At 48.8% G+C, this 17,832-nt stretch overlaps 1 protein-coding gene across 4 annotated transcripts in view; it reads left to right on the top strand.

The window, feature by feature from the left end:
• The window catches only part of DYSF (dysferlin), a 307,503-nt gene that overhangs the window by 177,489 nt on the left and 112,182 nt on the right, over window positions 1–17,832 (top strand). For all 4 annotated transcript variants that reach the window (XM_073343024.2, XM_073343025.2, XM_073343023.2 and 1 more), the window contains exons 30-31: window positions 5,551–5,644; window positions 7,840–7,917. In XM_073343024.2, the coding sequence (XP_073199125.2) occupies window positions 5,551–5,644; window positions 7,840–7,917 (172 nt within the window). The remainder of the gene's footprint in view (window positions 1–5,550; window positions 5,645–7,839; window positions 7,918–17,832) is intronic.

The following is a 17,832-nucleotide window of genomic DNA, read 5'->3' as shown; positions in this document are numbered from 1 at the left end:
CCTCTGCTTTCCACTCCACAAGGGGCTCTTTTCTGGGGGGCCTGGCCTGCTTTCCCAGCAGTTCTCAGGAGCCCTCCCTACAGCCACCCGTGTCTTGGGACGAGGTCCCCTCAACCACCTCAGGAACAGGACGTTCTGCCAAGGCCTTAGACAAATACATTCGCACAGCGCAGGCAGAGCCAGCTGTTTCCTTAAGAGGCAAAACTTTCCCTCCTTTGGGCCACTCTGCTCGCTGGGACAATCCCTTATGAGACCTCCTGGCCCATATATTACTCATTAATCCAGTACCTCCAGCTGTGACACGGGGAGGTGCCTGCTTCAATCTCTGGTGGGGTGGGAAAGAGGGCAGCTGCCCCATAAGCTTCTTCTGCTAAGAGAACACTTGCCCAGAGTGGCCAAGGCCCTCAATTGGCCATCTTGGCCGACTCACCAGTGTGTTATACGAGTAATGATACATGCCGTTCACTTGGGCTTGTTGTTGTCTGCGGGGATGATGGACAGTCGGGGGACTGGGGACCATTTGCCTCTTTACCTGTTTTTCTGTGCATCGTCCACGCCTAAGCCTTAAAGGAAATTCAGAGAGGATGACACGCTTTCAGCAGCACTTTACTGGGCAACTGATAGCTGCTGATACAGGATCATTTCCCGCTAACTGCCCTGAACCAGCTCCCATTGCGAGCTCCAGCAAGGGTCCGGGAATTCAGAGATGGAAAAGGCCAACGGGCTAATTCCAGTCCTTCTCTCCCTAGCCAATGCAGGATTGTTCCCTACAGGGCATTCTCCTGAACCACTCTCCAATCGAGTTATAAAGGTCTGAAGCAATGGGGCTTCAGGGTTGACAGGAGTGTGACCTGCAATAAAGCTGGAGGGTCAGGCCCTTGAATTTAGTGATGGAAAAGGCCTGGTGGGTCCTACCCAATGCTGTTCCCTGCCTCAGGCCAGTATAGCATTGTTCCATACAGAACTACAGTATATTCTTCAGTGTTTCTGTTATGATGTTGTCATATCATATGATAACACACTTTCCATTCCACTAGTATCTCTTGGAGGGTGTTAAACAGCAGCTACTAATGTTAGACATTTTAAAATCCGCAGATCTGTTTAATTTGTTCCCAAGAGTTTTAGAAGAGCTGGCGTAGGTACTCACTGGACTGTTAATGCTGATTTTCAATAAGTCTTGGAGCACGAGGGAAGTTCCAGAAGACTGGAAGAAAGTTAATGTTGTGCCAATATTTAAAGAGGGTAAACAGAGTGACCCGGGTAGTTATAGGCCTGTCAGTCTGACCTCAATCTCAGACCAGATAATGGAGTGGCTGATAATGGGCATGATTAATAATGAATTAAAGGAGGGTAATATAATTAATGCCAATCAACATGGGTTTATATAAAATAGATCCTGTCAAACGACCTTGATACCTTTTTTTGATTAGATTACAAGTTTGGTGTGTCATGGTTCAGAGCAGCAGCACCTGTATTCCCCCTCTGTCGTCCAGCCAGGGGATCCATTTTCAGGCTTCTGGTTCCTCAGCCATCACCTTTCCTGGGTGGAGACACGTGTCTTTCTCCCTCCTAACCAGGGTTTTTTCAGGCTGCACAGTTCCCTGCCTACACTACGAATTTCCCAGCAACACAGACTGCCTCAGCTGCTCGGGTTTGCCGTCCTTCCTCAGAGGGTAATAATAACCTAGTTACCCACAGTTAAGTTACCACACCGCTCTTTCTAAGCAAGCACATTCATTCTCAAGGGTGTCTTGCCATTGGATCAGGCCCATGGATGTGTCCCTTCTCTGAGCCACACCAAACCCTCCTCCCTGTGTTGGGATACAGGGGTCCTCTTTTGCCATTTGCACAGAGCTTGCCCTTCCTGCGTGGGCTCCCCAGTCCCCCCTGCCCTGGTGCAGACCTTGCCTGCTACGTCCCTGGAACAGAGTAGGGCCGGGGGCAGATTCTGTTCCCCGGCGTGACCGCGCAACAGCGCTGTGTGGATTGGGAACTTTTGCAGCGTCTAGCTTTCGAACAGCAGGACACGTGCCAGGCCATCCTGCATGTTTGGTGAAAAGGTCATAAAAATAGCTGTGCAACTATTCAGCTCCCAGCAAATTCCTTAGACACAGGCTGGGGCTTTGCGTTTTTCTCCACGCTAAGGAAACCTAGCTGGGAGGCTGGGGAGGAGGGGTTGAGAGAGATGGGGGTGGGGGGTAAAAGGGAAAGAAAAGGAGGTAAGCTTTTAAAAACTCTGCATGACTTAATTGTTGTAAATAAGTTGCACCGCAAACCCCAGCGCTTGATCTGCAGACAATGCCCTGGTAATGACTATTCCTGCCCTGGAGCTTTTGGGAAAGAAGAAAGGGCTCTGCAGACCACCTAAGTTCTTTGACGCATTTTTGGGCCCGGGCGCCCCATGGCTCTGGAAAATCCATCTCAGCCCTATTTTCAAATATCTCCCTCCCGTCTTTCCCAAACATTTGATAATTGGAAATATTTAAGGATCTGATTGATGCTAGCCAGGAAGTTATCTTTATGCACCTTTTCCTGCAACTAAATATTTCAAGTCACATATGGCAATTAGGAGGTGATAAAGGGCTGGTGCGCGCATGCAAAAACAAGAAGAGGAAAAAGCATTGGCCCAGGTTAGGCAAGGATCCTTTCAAGCAGCGAGTGGAGTATTTCACTGCATTTGACACCATCTGTATCACCATTAACAAAATTCATACTCCATTAATTTTACTCACAAGGGGACTTAGTGCAACACTTTAACTACCCGTGCTGTGAGATCGTTCAAACAGAACAATGCGACTGAAGGGCCGCTTACGTGCATTGCTTTTTTTCTGGGTTGTACAATAACATTGTGATGCACCGGGCTCTGATGGATGGGGTCAGAACTGCTCATCTGTGTGTCAGAGGCCTTATACTGCCATCTGCGATTTTCTGTTTGCTCAAGGGTTGGGGCCGGTGCTCCAGAAATAAGAGAATCTGGGTTCTATCCCTGCTTTAGCTGTCAAGTTCGACGTGATCGCAGTGTGCAGGATAGTGACATGCAGGAAGTCAGAGAGGCAGCATGGTCCAGGGGCTAAGGTGTTGGATTGCATCTCAATAGACCTGGGATCTGTTCCTGGCTCTGACGCTGGCTTGCTCTGGGACCCTGAGCAAGTCATTTTCCTTCCTACCTCTGGTCTATTTAGGTTGTAAGCTGTTGGGGCAATGACACTTTCTTACTATGCGCCTATGTAGTGTCTAGCAGAGTGAGGTCCTGACCTGAGGTGAGGCCCCTAAGCAGTGCTACCCTAAATTATAGCAACGAAGCCGTAGGTATGTCACCAGCTGGTTACAAATGTTAACTTTGGGTCAGCTGGTTTGGGTGAGATTTGAACCAACAACAAGGTTGTTTGGAGGTTTGACTCAATTCTGTTCATTATATTTTCTCATTTTCATACATCTTCATGTTTCATTGTCTCCGATGAGGCGGGAAGCAGAAATCCTTGGAGAAATGCTATTCTCTTGGTTCACCAACCCCAATCTAAGCCACAAAGCACCAGAAACCTGATGAGAAAACTTATTTGGGTGAGAGAGATTCCAGCCTGATTTCTAGAGTAAAGAAGTTTCTGGGTAGAGTCAAATAAGCAGACAGACTTTGGTCAGCACCACCCATCTGGAGCCCGCCCCCCAAACCTACTCCTGCACCCCAACCCCCAGCCCCAGGTTGTAACCCCCTCCCGTACCCTAACTCCCTCCCAGAGCCTGCACCTCAACCCCCTGCCCCAGCCCTGAACCCCCTCCCAGAGCCTGCACCTTCTCCCACACCCCAACCCCCTGCCCCAGCCCTGAGACCCCTCCCACATCCAAACTCCCTCCTGGAGCCTGCACCTCCTCCCACACCCCAACTCCCTGCCCCAGCCCGGACCCCCCCTCCTGCACTCTGAACTCCTCATTTCTGGCCCCACCGCAGAGCCTGCACCCCCAGCCAGAGCCTTTACCCCTTCCTGCACACCAACCCCTGCCGCAGCCCAGTGAAAGTGAGTGAGGGTGGGGGACAGCAAGCGATGGAGGGGAGGGGGGATGGAGTGAGTCGGGGCGGGATAGGGTAAGGGTGTTTGGTTTTGTGCAATTAGAAAATTGGCAACCCTACTTCTTAGATGTCTATATTTATACTTAGCTATATTAAAACAAATATTGTTTCCTTGCACCCAGCTTACCAAGTGATCAGATCACTCTGTATCACTAACATGCCCTTCCCACTATTTACCACTTCCCCAATTTTTGTGTCCTCTGCAAACTCTATCAGTGATGATTTCATGTTCTCTTCCAGATCATTGCTAAACATGTTAAATGGTGTAGGGACAAGAACGAATCCCTGGGGGACGCCATTAGAAACACACCTCCTTGATGATGATTCCCCGTTTACAATTCATTTTGAGTCTAAATCTATTGTGTCAATGCTGTTACCGTTATCAACCAAACTTTGTAATTTCATCAGAAAAACATAGCAAGTTAGTTTGACAGGATCTGTTTTCCATACAGCCGTGTTGATTAGCATGAATTATATTACCTTCCTTTAGTTCTTCATTAATCAAGTCCTATGTCAATTGCTCTATTAGATGGTCTGGTGCATAGAGCAGTAGCCTAGCAGTTGGGAGACCTGGGTTTAAGTCCTTGTTTCTCCTCAGTCTTTCTCGGTGCAAGTTGCTTAGCTTCTCTGTGTGACAGTAAAATGAGATTAAGAGCACTGCCTTACCTCATGGAGAGGTTAAATACCTTAAAAATAATGAAGCACTAAGATACTGCCTTAAGGAGGGGCGGTACCTGAGATAGATGGGATCTAGGCTAGACTGCTCATTTCTCAGCACATGGCCCATTTAGACTGTAAGGTCTTCTGGGCAGCGGCTGTCCTTGTTTTATGTCACGGACCGTCACGTCCAACTGGAGCCATCCCTTGGGTGTGGCGAATTGGGGAGACTGCCCTGTGCTCTGGGGGGCCTCGCACTTCTATAAAGTTGTGAGGAGGTAGGCGGGGAGGCAGGCAGGTGAGGAGGCGAATGGGGAGGTGAGCGGCTAGCGGCAGGTGGGCGAGGGGGGGACGAGGAGGAGCCCCCCACCAAAACCTCCCCCTCTCCCAGCACCTTCTGCCCGCCAGCGGGCCCCACTGATCAGCACCTCTGCTTCCCTCTCAGCGCCTACCGCCTGCCGTGGATCAGATGTTTCGTGGTGTCAGGAGGTGCTGGGGAGCGGAGAGGAGCGAGGGCCAAGCATGCTCAGGGGAGGGGGTGGAACTGCGGGGGGAGGTAAGAGGCAGGGTGGGGCAAGAGCGGGAAGGGGTGGGGCAGAGTCCATGTGGGAAAAAGCAGGGTAGGGGTGGGGCCTTGGGGGAAGTGGTGGAGTGGGGGTGGGGCCTGGGCTGAGCCAGTGGGGAGCCCCCCCCACCCCCCGGCAGATTAGAAACTCAGTGCCTATGTTCCAGGCCCTGCACCCCCCTTGGGATGGCCCTGCGTCCAAAAGAGGGTTATTCAAAAGCTGGGCTCTGTGGGACTCATGTTACGTCTATTTCTCCTTCAGGGGGGCGTGACAGACGACAAGAGCGATGATGGAAAATCGGTTTCGACCTTGAGCTTCGGTGTAAACAGACCCACCATCTCCTGCATATTTGACTGTAAGTCATCTAGGATGTAGGGGTGAAATTCCCAAGGCCCAGGCACCACCTGAGATCCAGTGAAGCCCAGAAGGTGCCTGGGGTTTGTGCTTGTCTCTCTGCACAGGGGTGAATTTCACCCTAGGTGTAAATACCCCAGTTTACCTCACGTCCATTCCCCAGTACCTGAAGGTTCAGCTCATTTCCATCCTGAGCAGAGCAACGCAGCAGTCTCGACTGGGCCTTGACATAGGTGTGCTCAACATGCTGGTGTATCACGTTTGTCTAAACGAGACCCTCTTTCCATGGTGTACAATATTGAGGTGCGGATGGCAATTTTTGTTTTTGTGGTTTTTTTTGCCACTGACGAAAGCCTTGTAATATCTGCTCCCTGGGGGCTCACCCGCTGTCGGGATGAGTCGAGGCACCAGAGAAAGCAGACCAAAAGGAAGAGGCTGGGATTGAATGTAGATTTGTTTATATAAGGGCTAATAAGACCAGGATCCGCATTTTAAAAAGGTGCCTAGGGCCAGGTCTACACTACACTGGCACAGCTATGTCAGTCAGGGGTGTTAAAAACCCCACTCACACTCTGGTGACATAGATTCCAGGAAATCTCAACCCCAATTATGTCAACAGAAGAGTGCTTCTGTCAGCGCAGATAATGTCCCTCAGTGTGGTGGGGGTATTCTGCTGGCAGAAAAACTCTTTCTGTCAGCATACACTGTGTGTGCACTAGGGGGCTCTGCTGGTGTAGCTGTTAGCATTTGTAGTATAGATGAGGCTAGATATTCATCATGACAGCAAGACTTCCAAGGGAGGTTGTTGAATCCCCATCATCGAAGGTTTTAAAGAACAGATTAGACAAACAGCTGTCAGGCATGGTTTAGGTTTACTTGGTCCTGCCTCAGCACAGGAGGCTGGGCTAGATGACTCCTTGAGGTTCCTTCCAGCCCGACATTTCTATGCTTCTGTGATCCTAAAGCTTGCTGTGAAGATGCTGAAAGTGGATCTAGGTGGGAAACTGGGAAAAATTTTGAGATTTCAAAAAAGTTTCCTGTCAGCTGAACGTGAGCTCCTAGTGCAACGCTGTGACCAAAGGGCCAACGCAATCCTTGGGTGTGTAAACAGGGAATCTTGTGTAGAAGTAGAGTGATTATATTACCTCTGTATTTGGCAACTGCTGCTGGCATCCTGTGTCCAGCTCTGGTGCCCACAACTAAAGGGTGTCGATGAACTGGAAAGAGTTCAGAGAAGAGTCACGCAAATGATTAAAGGATTAGAAACATGCCTTATGGTGATAGACTCAAAGAGCTCAAACTATTTAGCTTAATAAAGAGAAGGTTACGGGGTGACTTGATCACACTCTATAAGTTCCTGCATGGGTAGCAAATATTTAACAGTGGGCTCTTCAAGTCTAGCAGACAAAGGTCTAACATGGTCCAATGGCTGGAAGTTGAAGCTAGACAAATTTCAGACTGGAAATAAGATGTAAATTTATAACATTGAGGGAAATAAACAAGTTGGAACAGCTTACCAAGAGGCCTTTGAGTCTATGAATCTATGAACATCTGCCGAGTTGTTCAGTGAAGTGCTGCTATGGTGCCCCCTACTGGAAGTTCACGACAGATCCTCTGCCACACAGGGGTCCTGTGCCTGGAAGGACGTTTTTGTTCGGTGAAAAAGCTGAGAACAGCAAAGGGAATGCGGATCGGGGTGCAACCTATGCCATTACATCCACAGCTAGGTGGATGCACCGACTCTCAAGATATGTGCGATGTGTAGCTAACTGTGAGGCCTTAGGGTAGAGGATCCCTCTATGGAGCACCTCCTTCTGCTCCCTGCAGGTACCCCGCCCAGCTCCTAAGGCAAGTTTTGCCCCAGTAAGTGTATGGTCCACTGGGACAGTGCAGGGAGCTGGTGCATTTCCCATGCGATTGTAGTAGGACCAAAAAAATGGTTTTCACAACTCAAAGGCTAGACTAGACCATTCACCAGGTGATATACAATAGGCAGGCCAGATTCTGCTCTGGTGTAAATCTGGAGTAACTCCATTGCTGTGGATGGTGCTACTCTTGATTGGCTTCCTTAGGCCCAAGACATGACACCCTGGATCCAAGGAAACATTCAAGCCCCGTGTGTAGTTATCACAGATTTTCCAGCACTTCAGCGGTGCAGAACTGAATGCTTTTTTCTCCCCCTGTTTCTCAATAAAGATGGAAGCAGATACCACCTGCGTTGCTACATATACCAAGCTCGGGATCTGATCGCCATGGACAAGGACAGTTTTTCAGGTAAGCACAGATGCTCGTATGGGCACACAATTTAATTCCAAGTTAGCACGGTAGCTTAGACCAGGGATCCATAAGGCAGCCTTCAGTGCTCTATGGGTAATTGTTGGTACAGATTGAAATAAAAGGGGGTTTGTGCTGCTGTGCAACAGAAGATAGATGCAGGAGGTTTTCCCAAGGAAACAGGAGTGAGTAGCCTGATTCCCATCAGAGAAGGAGTCAGACTTTCAAGAATCTTCTGTGAGAAAGCAGCCAGAAACCACAGTCGACCCGGGTCACTCCTGAATCATGTCGCTTTTGCTTTGCTAATGGTCCCTGCTCACAGATGCAGGCTTATGTTGAAAGCCTGTGGCACAGCTGGAGAGCAGAGAGCTCGGTGGTTTTAAAAAGAAATGAAGACAGGGATGTTTAAAGCAGTGTGCTACCTTGATTCTGCCAGTCCCTGTGCGTGCGCCCGCACCAGTGTGGATAAGAGTCTACACGTGAAGGCAGATAAGACTGAGAGCTGGTGATAGTCCCCTCTGCACTGACCAGTAATAAGTGTCAGGCTCCCCTGATGCGCATGGAGGAAATGAAAGGATACAGGGCAGATAACGAGCATTTCTGCACCGACATTGCTTTACACTTGATCCTTCCCGGTCTAAATGATGCTCTGATTTGGGTGCTCCTCTCTTAGGCTTCCCACATCCTGTGATCTACTATGGCTCTGTAATGTGAGGCACAAAGAGCCATGCAAGCAGCAAGGAGAGAACTCCCTAATCAGGAAGTTCCTATGTTTAAGCTCCCCGCTGCAACACATCCTGATCGTCTCCGGTAACTGTACAAGACCAGGAACTCTATAACCACTTCACACCTCCCGTGCTTAATAATAAACGATTGAAACTTAAATTATACACCAAAGTATATGCACACAAGAGTCCAAAGTAAACATTAGATTCCTTTAAACTATTTACACTACCATGTCCCCTTGTCAATGGCATTTACTTGGTCCGGAGCAGTATTCTAAAGATCAAGTCTTTGGGGGCTCTGATCAGTCTTCCAGAGCATTTACTCACTTGTATTGAGATTGTGCATAAAGTTCCCAGTGGACAGGGCTCACTTCCGGACAGTGTAGGTCCCAGATCCCTTCTTTGTTGTGTTGGGAAATATTGAAGAATCCGAAGTTCTTTTGGAGTCTCCACTAGGTAGGAACTGGGAGCGTCTGCCAAGTTCTAAACAGCTCCAAATGTCTGAGAGCTTTTCAGCCAAACTTTGTGGCCTGCTCTCAGTTCAAGCAGCGCTTTTGTTCTGTGTGGAACACTGAAGTTTTGTGATTGACACATTTTTATTTCCGCCCCCAGTTTTCAAAATTCCTTCAGATCGGGCCACTTAGGGCTAAGTTGTAGTGATGCCACAGGTGAAGATGCCCTTACTCATCTTCCCATTAGAAGTTCTGCTGGAGATAGTTCAGACGCAAGAGGTGTTGGCTGATATACCAGGAGTGCTTTATACAGCTCCACTGATTTTTGCAAACATCCTTTTAAAGTCTGTCCTGCTCTCTCCACCTCCCCATTGCTCTGGGGGTAATATGCACTACTAGTGTGAAGTTCAGAATCCAAGTTCTCTGCAAATTCTAGGAATGTTTCAGAGATAAACTGAGGCCTGTTATCAGATATAAGGACTTCAGAAACTCCATGTCTTGCAAACATTGACTTGAGTTTCTGGATGACCTGTGCCAATGAGGTCTGTGTAAGTATAGCCAAGTCAATATATCTGGAGAAATAATCAACTACAATTACATATGTTTGTCCTTTACAGAAAAACAAATCTCTGGCTAGTTGCTGCCAAGTGTAAGGGGGCTGTTGCCCCCTTACTCACATTCAGTGGGGGTGTTTTAGTTTCTAGCTCCCAGTACTAAAAAGGGGGAAGGGTCGATGGGGAATCAGGACCCTGAGGCTGACAGCTCCCAGGAACAATGGGGAGAGGCCAATGCTCCAGGTCAGCCTGAATGACAGGGCGGGCACGCTAATTAGGGAGTCAGGAGGCCAGGGAGGTCCCATCCTTGGTGTGAGCTGGAATTGCCTGGGTCAGACCGAGTGGGGCCGAGCTAAGGAGAAAGCAGGGGCCCAAGCTGAGGAGGGGAGCAGAGCTGGGCCAGATCCAGAGAGAGCAGCCCCTGTCCTGGGAGCAGAGCTGCAGCCCCAAAGCCAGAGGCACAGCCCAGAGAGAGCAGACTTGCCATGGGGAGAAAGCTGCAGCAATCAGAGCCAGAGGGGCCAGAAAAGCAGCCCAGGAAGCAGGTCTGTGCTGGGAGCAGAGTCACAGAAGCAGCCTGCAGAGCAGACCTGTCCTGGGAGCAGAGCTGCAGCAACCGGAGCCAGAGGGGCCAGAGAAGCAGCCCAGGGGGCTGGGGGCAGAGCAGCAGCAGTGCAGAGACAGAGTGGTGGAGCTGGGGCTGGAGCAGTCCGGAGCTGGGTGCGGTGAGCAGCTGGGGGGAGCGAGGGGACCCTGGGCAGCAGGCCCAGCCCAGGGAGACGCCTCAGCCAAGAGGCTGGGCCAGGCTTGGACTGTAACCCCGACAGGGCGGGGGCGACACCGGGAAGAAGGGTCCTACCACCTAGAGCCTGAGAGCGTGAGGCCACCACCAGAGCGAGTGTCCAACCCACAGCATCCCTACAGCACAGCCAGGGCCGGAGAAGGGGCCTGGGACTTACAAGGAGCAGACTGTGAACTGCCCTGACGTTCCAGAGACACTGTTTGTGATGTTCCCTGCCACAGAGCGGGGTGATGTGTTTCCTTTCACCTTTCCCATTTTCCCTTATTCTTTTTAAAATTAGTTGTTGATTAAATAACTTGCATTTGCTTTAAATTGTATATAATGGTCAGTGGGTCAGAGAAGTGCCCAGTGCAGAGAGAGTACCCCGGAGTGGGGACACCCTGGCCCCTGTCCTAGGTGACCACAGCAGGGTTGGGGGTCGAGCCCCCCAGGAATCCTGGGCCCAGCCTTGTTGGGGTTACAAGGACTCTGCCAGACAGGAGAGTGAAAGGGGAGTCCTCCAGGACAGGGAGGCCACTGGGTAAAGGAAGTGGGAGCGAGGACTCAGATCCTTTTGCTAACCCACTTCACTGGGGTAGTGCAGAAGCCAGGAAAGTTCCCCACAATAGTGGGACTATTCCCCCGCTTACACAAGGTCTGTCAGGTAGTTCTGTGGAGAGTAGCGGTCCTGGTGATTGTTTCCCGCTCTTGTTACATATCTTGCCCTTGCAGCCCTCTACTAAGGTCTTAATTTGCCTACTCAGACTGGGCCACCATATCGATTCTTGGGGTCTTGCCCTGGATTTGTTTATACCTTGTTGTCCCTCTCAGATTTGGAGAGCATCACTTTCTGAAATACTGTGGGGATAAGAATGCACCATCCCTGCAGAAGCAGGCCATTGGTCATGTGAAGGTCATTTTGATTCTGCCAATATGGTAGCAGGTCTGTTGGCAGTTGACTTCTTCAACCCCACCCTCTTTGGCAGAGGTGAGTCAGTTTCTGGCAGGTCTCGTCCTTTAGTTGTTCACTTCTAATTTGCTGAAGTCTGCTGGCAGATGCTGGAATTGCTGCCAGAAAAAGGTCAGTTTAGACTTTGATATCTTTCTCTAAAGCCTTTTCCTCTTCCATTGGTGGCTGCACATCTGGGGCTCTAGGTAGAAAGTCTGCCTCTCTGAATGCTTTCCCTGATCTGTGTTCAGCGTTGAGAGAAAATTGAATCCGCCATAGACAAAATCTTTGAATCCTAGGTGGAAGGTCATCCAGTTGTTTTGAACTCAATAATGCAACTAAGCATTTGTGGTCTCTTTCTGTATTAAAATTCAAGCCAAACAGGTAGGCACTGAGCCGTTCACGGCCCAAGTGACTGCTAGAGTTCCTTTTCCACCGCTGCTCGGTTTCTGTGACACTTCTTGGTATTAATGCACCAGGTCTCTGATCTCCTTCTGGCTGGGTGCGCACTTCTCCTGAACCATACGAAGATGCATCCATAAATTCATAGATTCATAGATATTTAGGTCAGAAGGGACCATTATGATCATCTAGTCTGACCTCCGGCACAATGCAGGCCACAGAATTTCACCCACCAACTCCTGCAAAAAACCTCTCACCTGTCTGTGCTATTGAAGTCCTCAAATCGTGGTTTAAAGACTTCAAGGAGCAGAGAATCCTCCAGCAAGTGACCCGTGCCCCATACTACAGAGGAAGGCGAAAAACCTCCAGGGCCTCTTCCAATCTGCCCTGGAGGAAAATTCCTTCCCAACCCCAAATATGGCGATCAGCTAAACCCTGAGCATATGGGCAAGATTCATCAGCCAGATACTACAGAAAATCCTTTCCTGGGTAACTCAGATCCCACCCCATCTAATATCCCATCACAGGCCATTGGGCCTGTTTACCATGAATATTTAATTACCAAAACCATGTTATCCCATCATACATATCCTCCACAAACTTATCGAGTTTAATCTTAAAGCCAGTTAGATCTCTTGCCCCCACTGCTTCCCTTGGAAGGCTGTTCCAAAACTTCACTCCTCTTATGGTTAGAAACCTTCGTCTAATTTCTAGTCTAAACTTCCTGGTGGCCAGTTTATATCCATTTGTTCTTGTGTCCACATTGGTACTGAGCTTAAATAATTCCTCTCCCTCTCCGGTATTTATCCTCTGCTGCTATAGTTGGATACTTGACCAAATATTGTGCCAAAACAGGTGGAGTTGTCAATAGTTCTTTTATTTTATGAAATGCATTTTGTTTTGTGCTCCCCCAGATCTACATATTGTGACCTTTCAGGAGATCCCTTAAGGATTTTGTTAAATGAGTTATACTTGGTAAGAATTTCCCCACAATGATTTGTGATGCCCAGGAATCTCTTTCCAGCAGAAATATCTTTGTATTTGGGTTAGGTGAGTAATGCCTTCCCTGAATTTGGCTTAAGGGGTGTTGTCAGTCCTTGTACTATATATATTATTTGTTGAAGAACTTTCCATCCTTTCTCCAGTTTCTCAAGGAATTGGCCTCAACCATCCAATGTAATGTTACTCGCCCCACATAGAATCTTATTTAGTCTTTGCAGATCTTCTTCATCCCGGGATCGGTTATAATTTTTTTTGGAATTTCAGTGACTGCTGCCCAAGTATCAATTTTGAATTTAAGGCTTCAACCATTTAGAGTCAAGCTTGTGCACCAAGGTGTTGCCTGCTCTATTGAGGATATAGTCTCAGAATCAGGGATTCGTCATCTGATAATAGCATTTCCCTCTTAAACTGTTCCCACTACTCTTGATAACCTGTATATTGTCCCATTTTGTGGCCTCTCCCACATTCCATCTGTTTAGCAGGCCATTGTTGCCAGCTATGGCTTAGTGTCTTGCCACACCTTCCACAGCTTTTCCAAGCTACCCTCCTACTAAGGGTCTTTGCTCTCCCACTCTCTACTTGTGCACTGTTCTTAGGTTGTAAATTCGGTCTGACTGCTCCTTTCACATTTGGGTCTTTTCTCTTTCCTGTGTCAATATTATTTGATACAGTCCCGTCCCGTCCCCGCCAGGCTGCTAGCTTGTGAGTCACACTGCTGTTCCTTATGGTTTCTTGCAGTCTCACTTTTGCTATAGCTTTTGCTACTCTGAGATCTGGGTCTAACTGAAGCTGTGCAGATAAACTGATATCTCTTATACCAACAACTATCCTGTCTCTTAGTAGTTCTTATTGTCACATTCCATATTTGCAATGTTCAGCAAGACTATGAACTGCAGGAGTAAAAATCTCAGCTGTTTCCCCTTCTTCCTGGCACCTCCTATAAATTTGGCCCTTTCATATGTAATATTCTCTCTGCCTAAGAAATGGGCATCAAAAGCCTTTCACTTTGGAGTATTCTTTCTTTTTCTCACCAGTGAGAGGTAAGGTACATAGGACAGCAGCATCACCCTTGGCAAATATCAGAGCATTTACCTGGTGTCCTTGTGCTTTCTCTGTTAAACCAGAAGCCACCTGGGATCACTCAGATCTACGGATCCAGCAAGGATCAAAACATCCCGCAAAATCAAACGTCTCTAGCGGCACCATTTGCGCCATGGGCTCCATTGCTGCGCTGAGACAGGGCTCTGCCTCCTTCCTGCTGCAGCTTTCACAGGCCTCCTCCCTGGCTTTCCACTTTCCCCACTCGCTCACCACCCTGGGGGCCTCTTTCCTTTCCTTTACTCCTTATTTAGAGAGAGGGATTCACTCACTTTTGACTCCATGTCATGTGAAGATATAAACACAGAGAGCCATGCTTTCAGCAGCGGCTAGAGGACATCCTGACCAAGAAACTGCTATGTTATTAAGCTCTCCACTGCAGCTAGGAACTCTATCACCACACCACAGGTTCTGCCTACCTTGAAGAGTATGATCTAATGGTTAGAGCGGAGGGTATGAGGGTCACAATTCCTGTGTTCCAGGCCTAGTTGTAGGCGGGGGGAGTGTTGTCTAATGGTTAGAAGTAGGAACTGGGGGTCAGGATGCCTGGGTTCTCTCCCCAGCTTTATTATGTGTCTGCAGTGTGACCTTGGGCAAGTCACTTCCCGCCTTTGTTGCTGAGCTCACCCATCTGTAAAATGGGAATAATGAACTGACCTACCCCTGGGGTCTGGTGAGGCACAATTAGATGATGGAACTCACTGCTACTGGATGTCATGTAGCAAGACTCTACGAGAGACTGGACATTTATATGGATAACAAGACCATCCAGAGTATAACAGTTGATGCCAGTTTTTTTGAAATCCTGCTGCTTCAGGATCCTGCTGATCTCTATCTATTAGGGATCAATATGAGGCCTTCATGGGGGACAGGTGATCCTACATCTGCTACAGTGAGTTTAGTCACACATTTCTCTGCAGCATCTGCTGCTGGCCACTGTCAGAGATGGGATACTGGAACAGATGGACCTCAGGGCTGATCCAGTCTGGTGATTCCCATGTGATGCTTGCCACGTATTTTGGGACTCTTAGCTGGGATGTCCTATATGCAGTAATAATCAGCTGTTGAAGAAGAGCAGAGCAGCAGACTGGGTAAGTTACAAGGGAAGTCTTCAGGGTCCTTCTCTGGCTGAGTCCATGTGGCTGAGAGCCACAGCTGTGACAAAGCAGCAGGGCATTTGACTGAAGGAGCCCATTGCCTGCGCCTTCCTTAAACTGATCAATAACAGTTCACACTGTGGGCATTTAGGTGGCTGTTATTCAGTTTCAGAGTGAACACAGCACTGAGATTAATGGAGAGACCGCGCATGGATCCCTTCATTGTGCTGCTGCGGACACCCACTTTCTCCCATTTTCAATTTCTTTCTGCAGAGGAAGGAGAGAGCGTGGCATGTGCAGTAATGGCATGGACATTCCTCCATTCCTCAAGGCTTAGAGCTAGCTTCAGAATCTGAGTGTGGAATGCCCACTGGGGGGCTCCTTTGTCTGGGAGGGCTGACAGGGATGCAGTCATCGGAGGTTAGGTAATGGAGGTTGGAGCCTTTCTGCCTCTCATGTGGATCTGGCCAACGTCTGTGGCAAGCCTAAGTCTCTCCCACTGGATGGTCTGAGAGGAGTTTCGTGGGTCTCTGAGTTCTTTTGAACAGACCACAAACTCCCATCTCAGATGATCCCAGCAGAAGCAGAGACCATGGCTCTTTGGACTTTTTCCCAGAGGTCTGAGTCCAGTGCTGCCACAAAGGTACTGCATAACCTCAGGTAAGTCACTTACCCTCTCTATGGCTCAGCACACCCCATCTGTAAGACAGGAGAAATGATACTGACCCCCCACAGGGTATAATTAGATGGTGGAACTCACTGCCACAAGCTGTCACTGAGGCCAAGAACAGTGAGAGGGGAGGAGAGGTAAAACCAGGGACTGGTGACAGAGGAAGAGTTAGGAGAACAGTTGAGCTGGGCGCATGCAACCCCTGGTTATCACCACACCAAAAGCAACATCGGAGTGGTGAGAGAACAGGATTCCCATATGTAAGCGTCTCTCGGCGTCATCCTGCTGAGGAGGCTGTCAAGACGCCTACAGCTGACTTTGGAGTAGCTTCTGAGTGAACCAGCCAGCTGTCTGGTAGCAGGAAGCCTCTCCAGGGTGTCCCAGGGAACAAATGCTGTTCTCAGAGATGCTGGCCAGTGCAAATCCAGAGAAATTCAATTAGCTTCAGTCGAGTTACCACCAAGGTAACAGAGATCACAACACGGCCCTTTGTATCAGCCTCTCAGCAGCGAGTTGCACTCAGCAATTTGCCAAATTCTCATTTTATTTACCCCTGTGGGACAGAGTGCTGAGAGCCCGTAGCTGACCCAGCACGCTGACCACGTCAGCAATAATTAAGTCCACCAGGAAAGACTTGATGGAGGTGGAGAGTACTTAATTGCCTAAGCAGACTTGGCATTGATGAGCTAATTATCCCACCAGCTGGGGAGGCTAGTTAAAAGCACAGGAAGGATATGCAACGGGAGGGGGTGCTAGCAGAGGCTGTTGGAGGCTAGGTCTCTGGCTGCAAAGAACACTCCCACTTCCTGGAGGAAGGGCTGAGGGTCAAAGGACACGGTAGGTAGACATGTTGCACAGGGATTGTGATGGGAATTTGGTGGTGGTAACATCAATAAAACAAAACACCCAGAGGTGTTGACAAGCAAGAAGCCTCCAAGACTCTAAGGGACCCCAGAGTGGGAGAGAGCCTGCCCTGTGACACCTGCATTAATTGGACTGGCTGGATTTACAGTGGTGTAAACAGGAGCAGATGACCCTGTGCATCTGTAGAGCAGGGCTCTGATTCCCCTCGCCCATAACCCACTGTGGGTCGGAAATGACTCCAGTGCCATTATGGCTGCATGAGACGAATGAGGAGGGGAGAAGGAGGTGCAGGATGCTAACAGAGCACATCTAATCCTGTCAGAGACCCCAGAGCACATGCAGGCAGCCTGCCCCTCAAGGGGGGTGTTCATTCAAAAGGGGTTTAACAGAGCGTTCTTGGTGGAAACAAGCCCCTAGCAGCTGCTGACACCAACCCGAGACCTGCCGATGATCTCTCCAGAGAGGTGCCATGCCCTTTTTGTTAATGTATCATGTGAGAGCTGCACTAGGTCTAGGGTTGCCAGTTCAGGTTGGACATATTCCTGGAGATTTCATCACGTGACATCATCTTTAATTAAAGATTAATCTTTAATTCCTGAAGACTCCAGGCCAGTCCTGGAGAGTTGGCAACCTGTAGGCCCCATCTTTCATAACGGGCAGAGATATTGGTATCTCGGCTTTCTCCTCCTCTGTCCATCTTCCTTTTTCTTTTTCTTTCTTTCTTTTTGTTTGTTTAATAGCGTTGAGGGAGATCTGAAAGGGAATTCCTTCTGGAAGTCTGGCCTGGGAACTTTAATGTTAACAAAACACCAGCGACTGTACAAATTAAGATCAGATTGGAATGGGATGAAGAAAGAACATCACTTTTTCCATTCCCCACTTAACCCCTGAATCCCTCCTCTGCTCCCTTCCCTCCGACCATCCTCCTCTTCCTTCCAACAAAGAAACAGGGAGTTTAAGCTCCTGGGCTTGTTGTGAACCAAAGAACCTCTCTGAAGGGGGAGGCCCGGCTCACGTCGTGTTTATTGTGAATGAAAGAATTGAGTGAAAAGCCAGTTGGAAAAGAAAATACCTGACACTGGCACATCTATAAAATCTTTAGTATTTATTTTTACTACCAAACACTAAATCAGAGCAGTCTGTCCACCCTGGAAACTTTGGATAGGAGGTGCGGGAATTGAAAGGCTAGGGGTGTTTTTCTTAAAGGAGCTGGGACTCAAACCAGATTTTCATGGGATTAAGAGCATCTGTATCCTGTCTTTTTAATTGTACTAAAATGTGCCTATCATGAAGGATTTCATCCCAACTAGAAGCGAGGTGA

Source organism: Lepidochelys kempii, chromosome 4, assembly GCF_965140285.1.
Source record: "Lepidochelys kempii isolate rLepKem1 chromosome 4, rLepKem1.hap1, whole genome shotgun sequence".
Taxonomy (NCBI): domain Eukaryota; kingdom Metazoa; phylum Chordata; order Testudines; family Cheloniidae; genus Lepidochelys; species Lepidochelys kempii.
The sequence above is the reverse complement of the archived record's forward strand: the minus strand, read 5'-3'. Positions and strand labels throughout refer to the sequence as shown.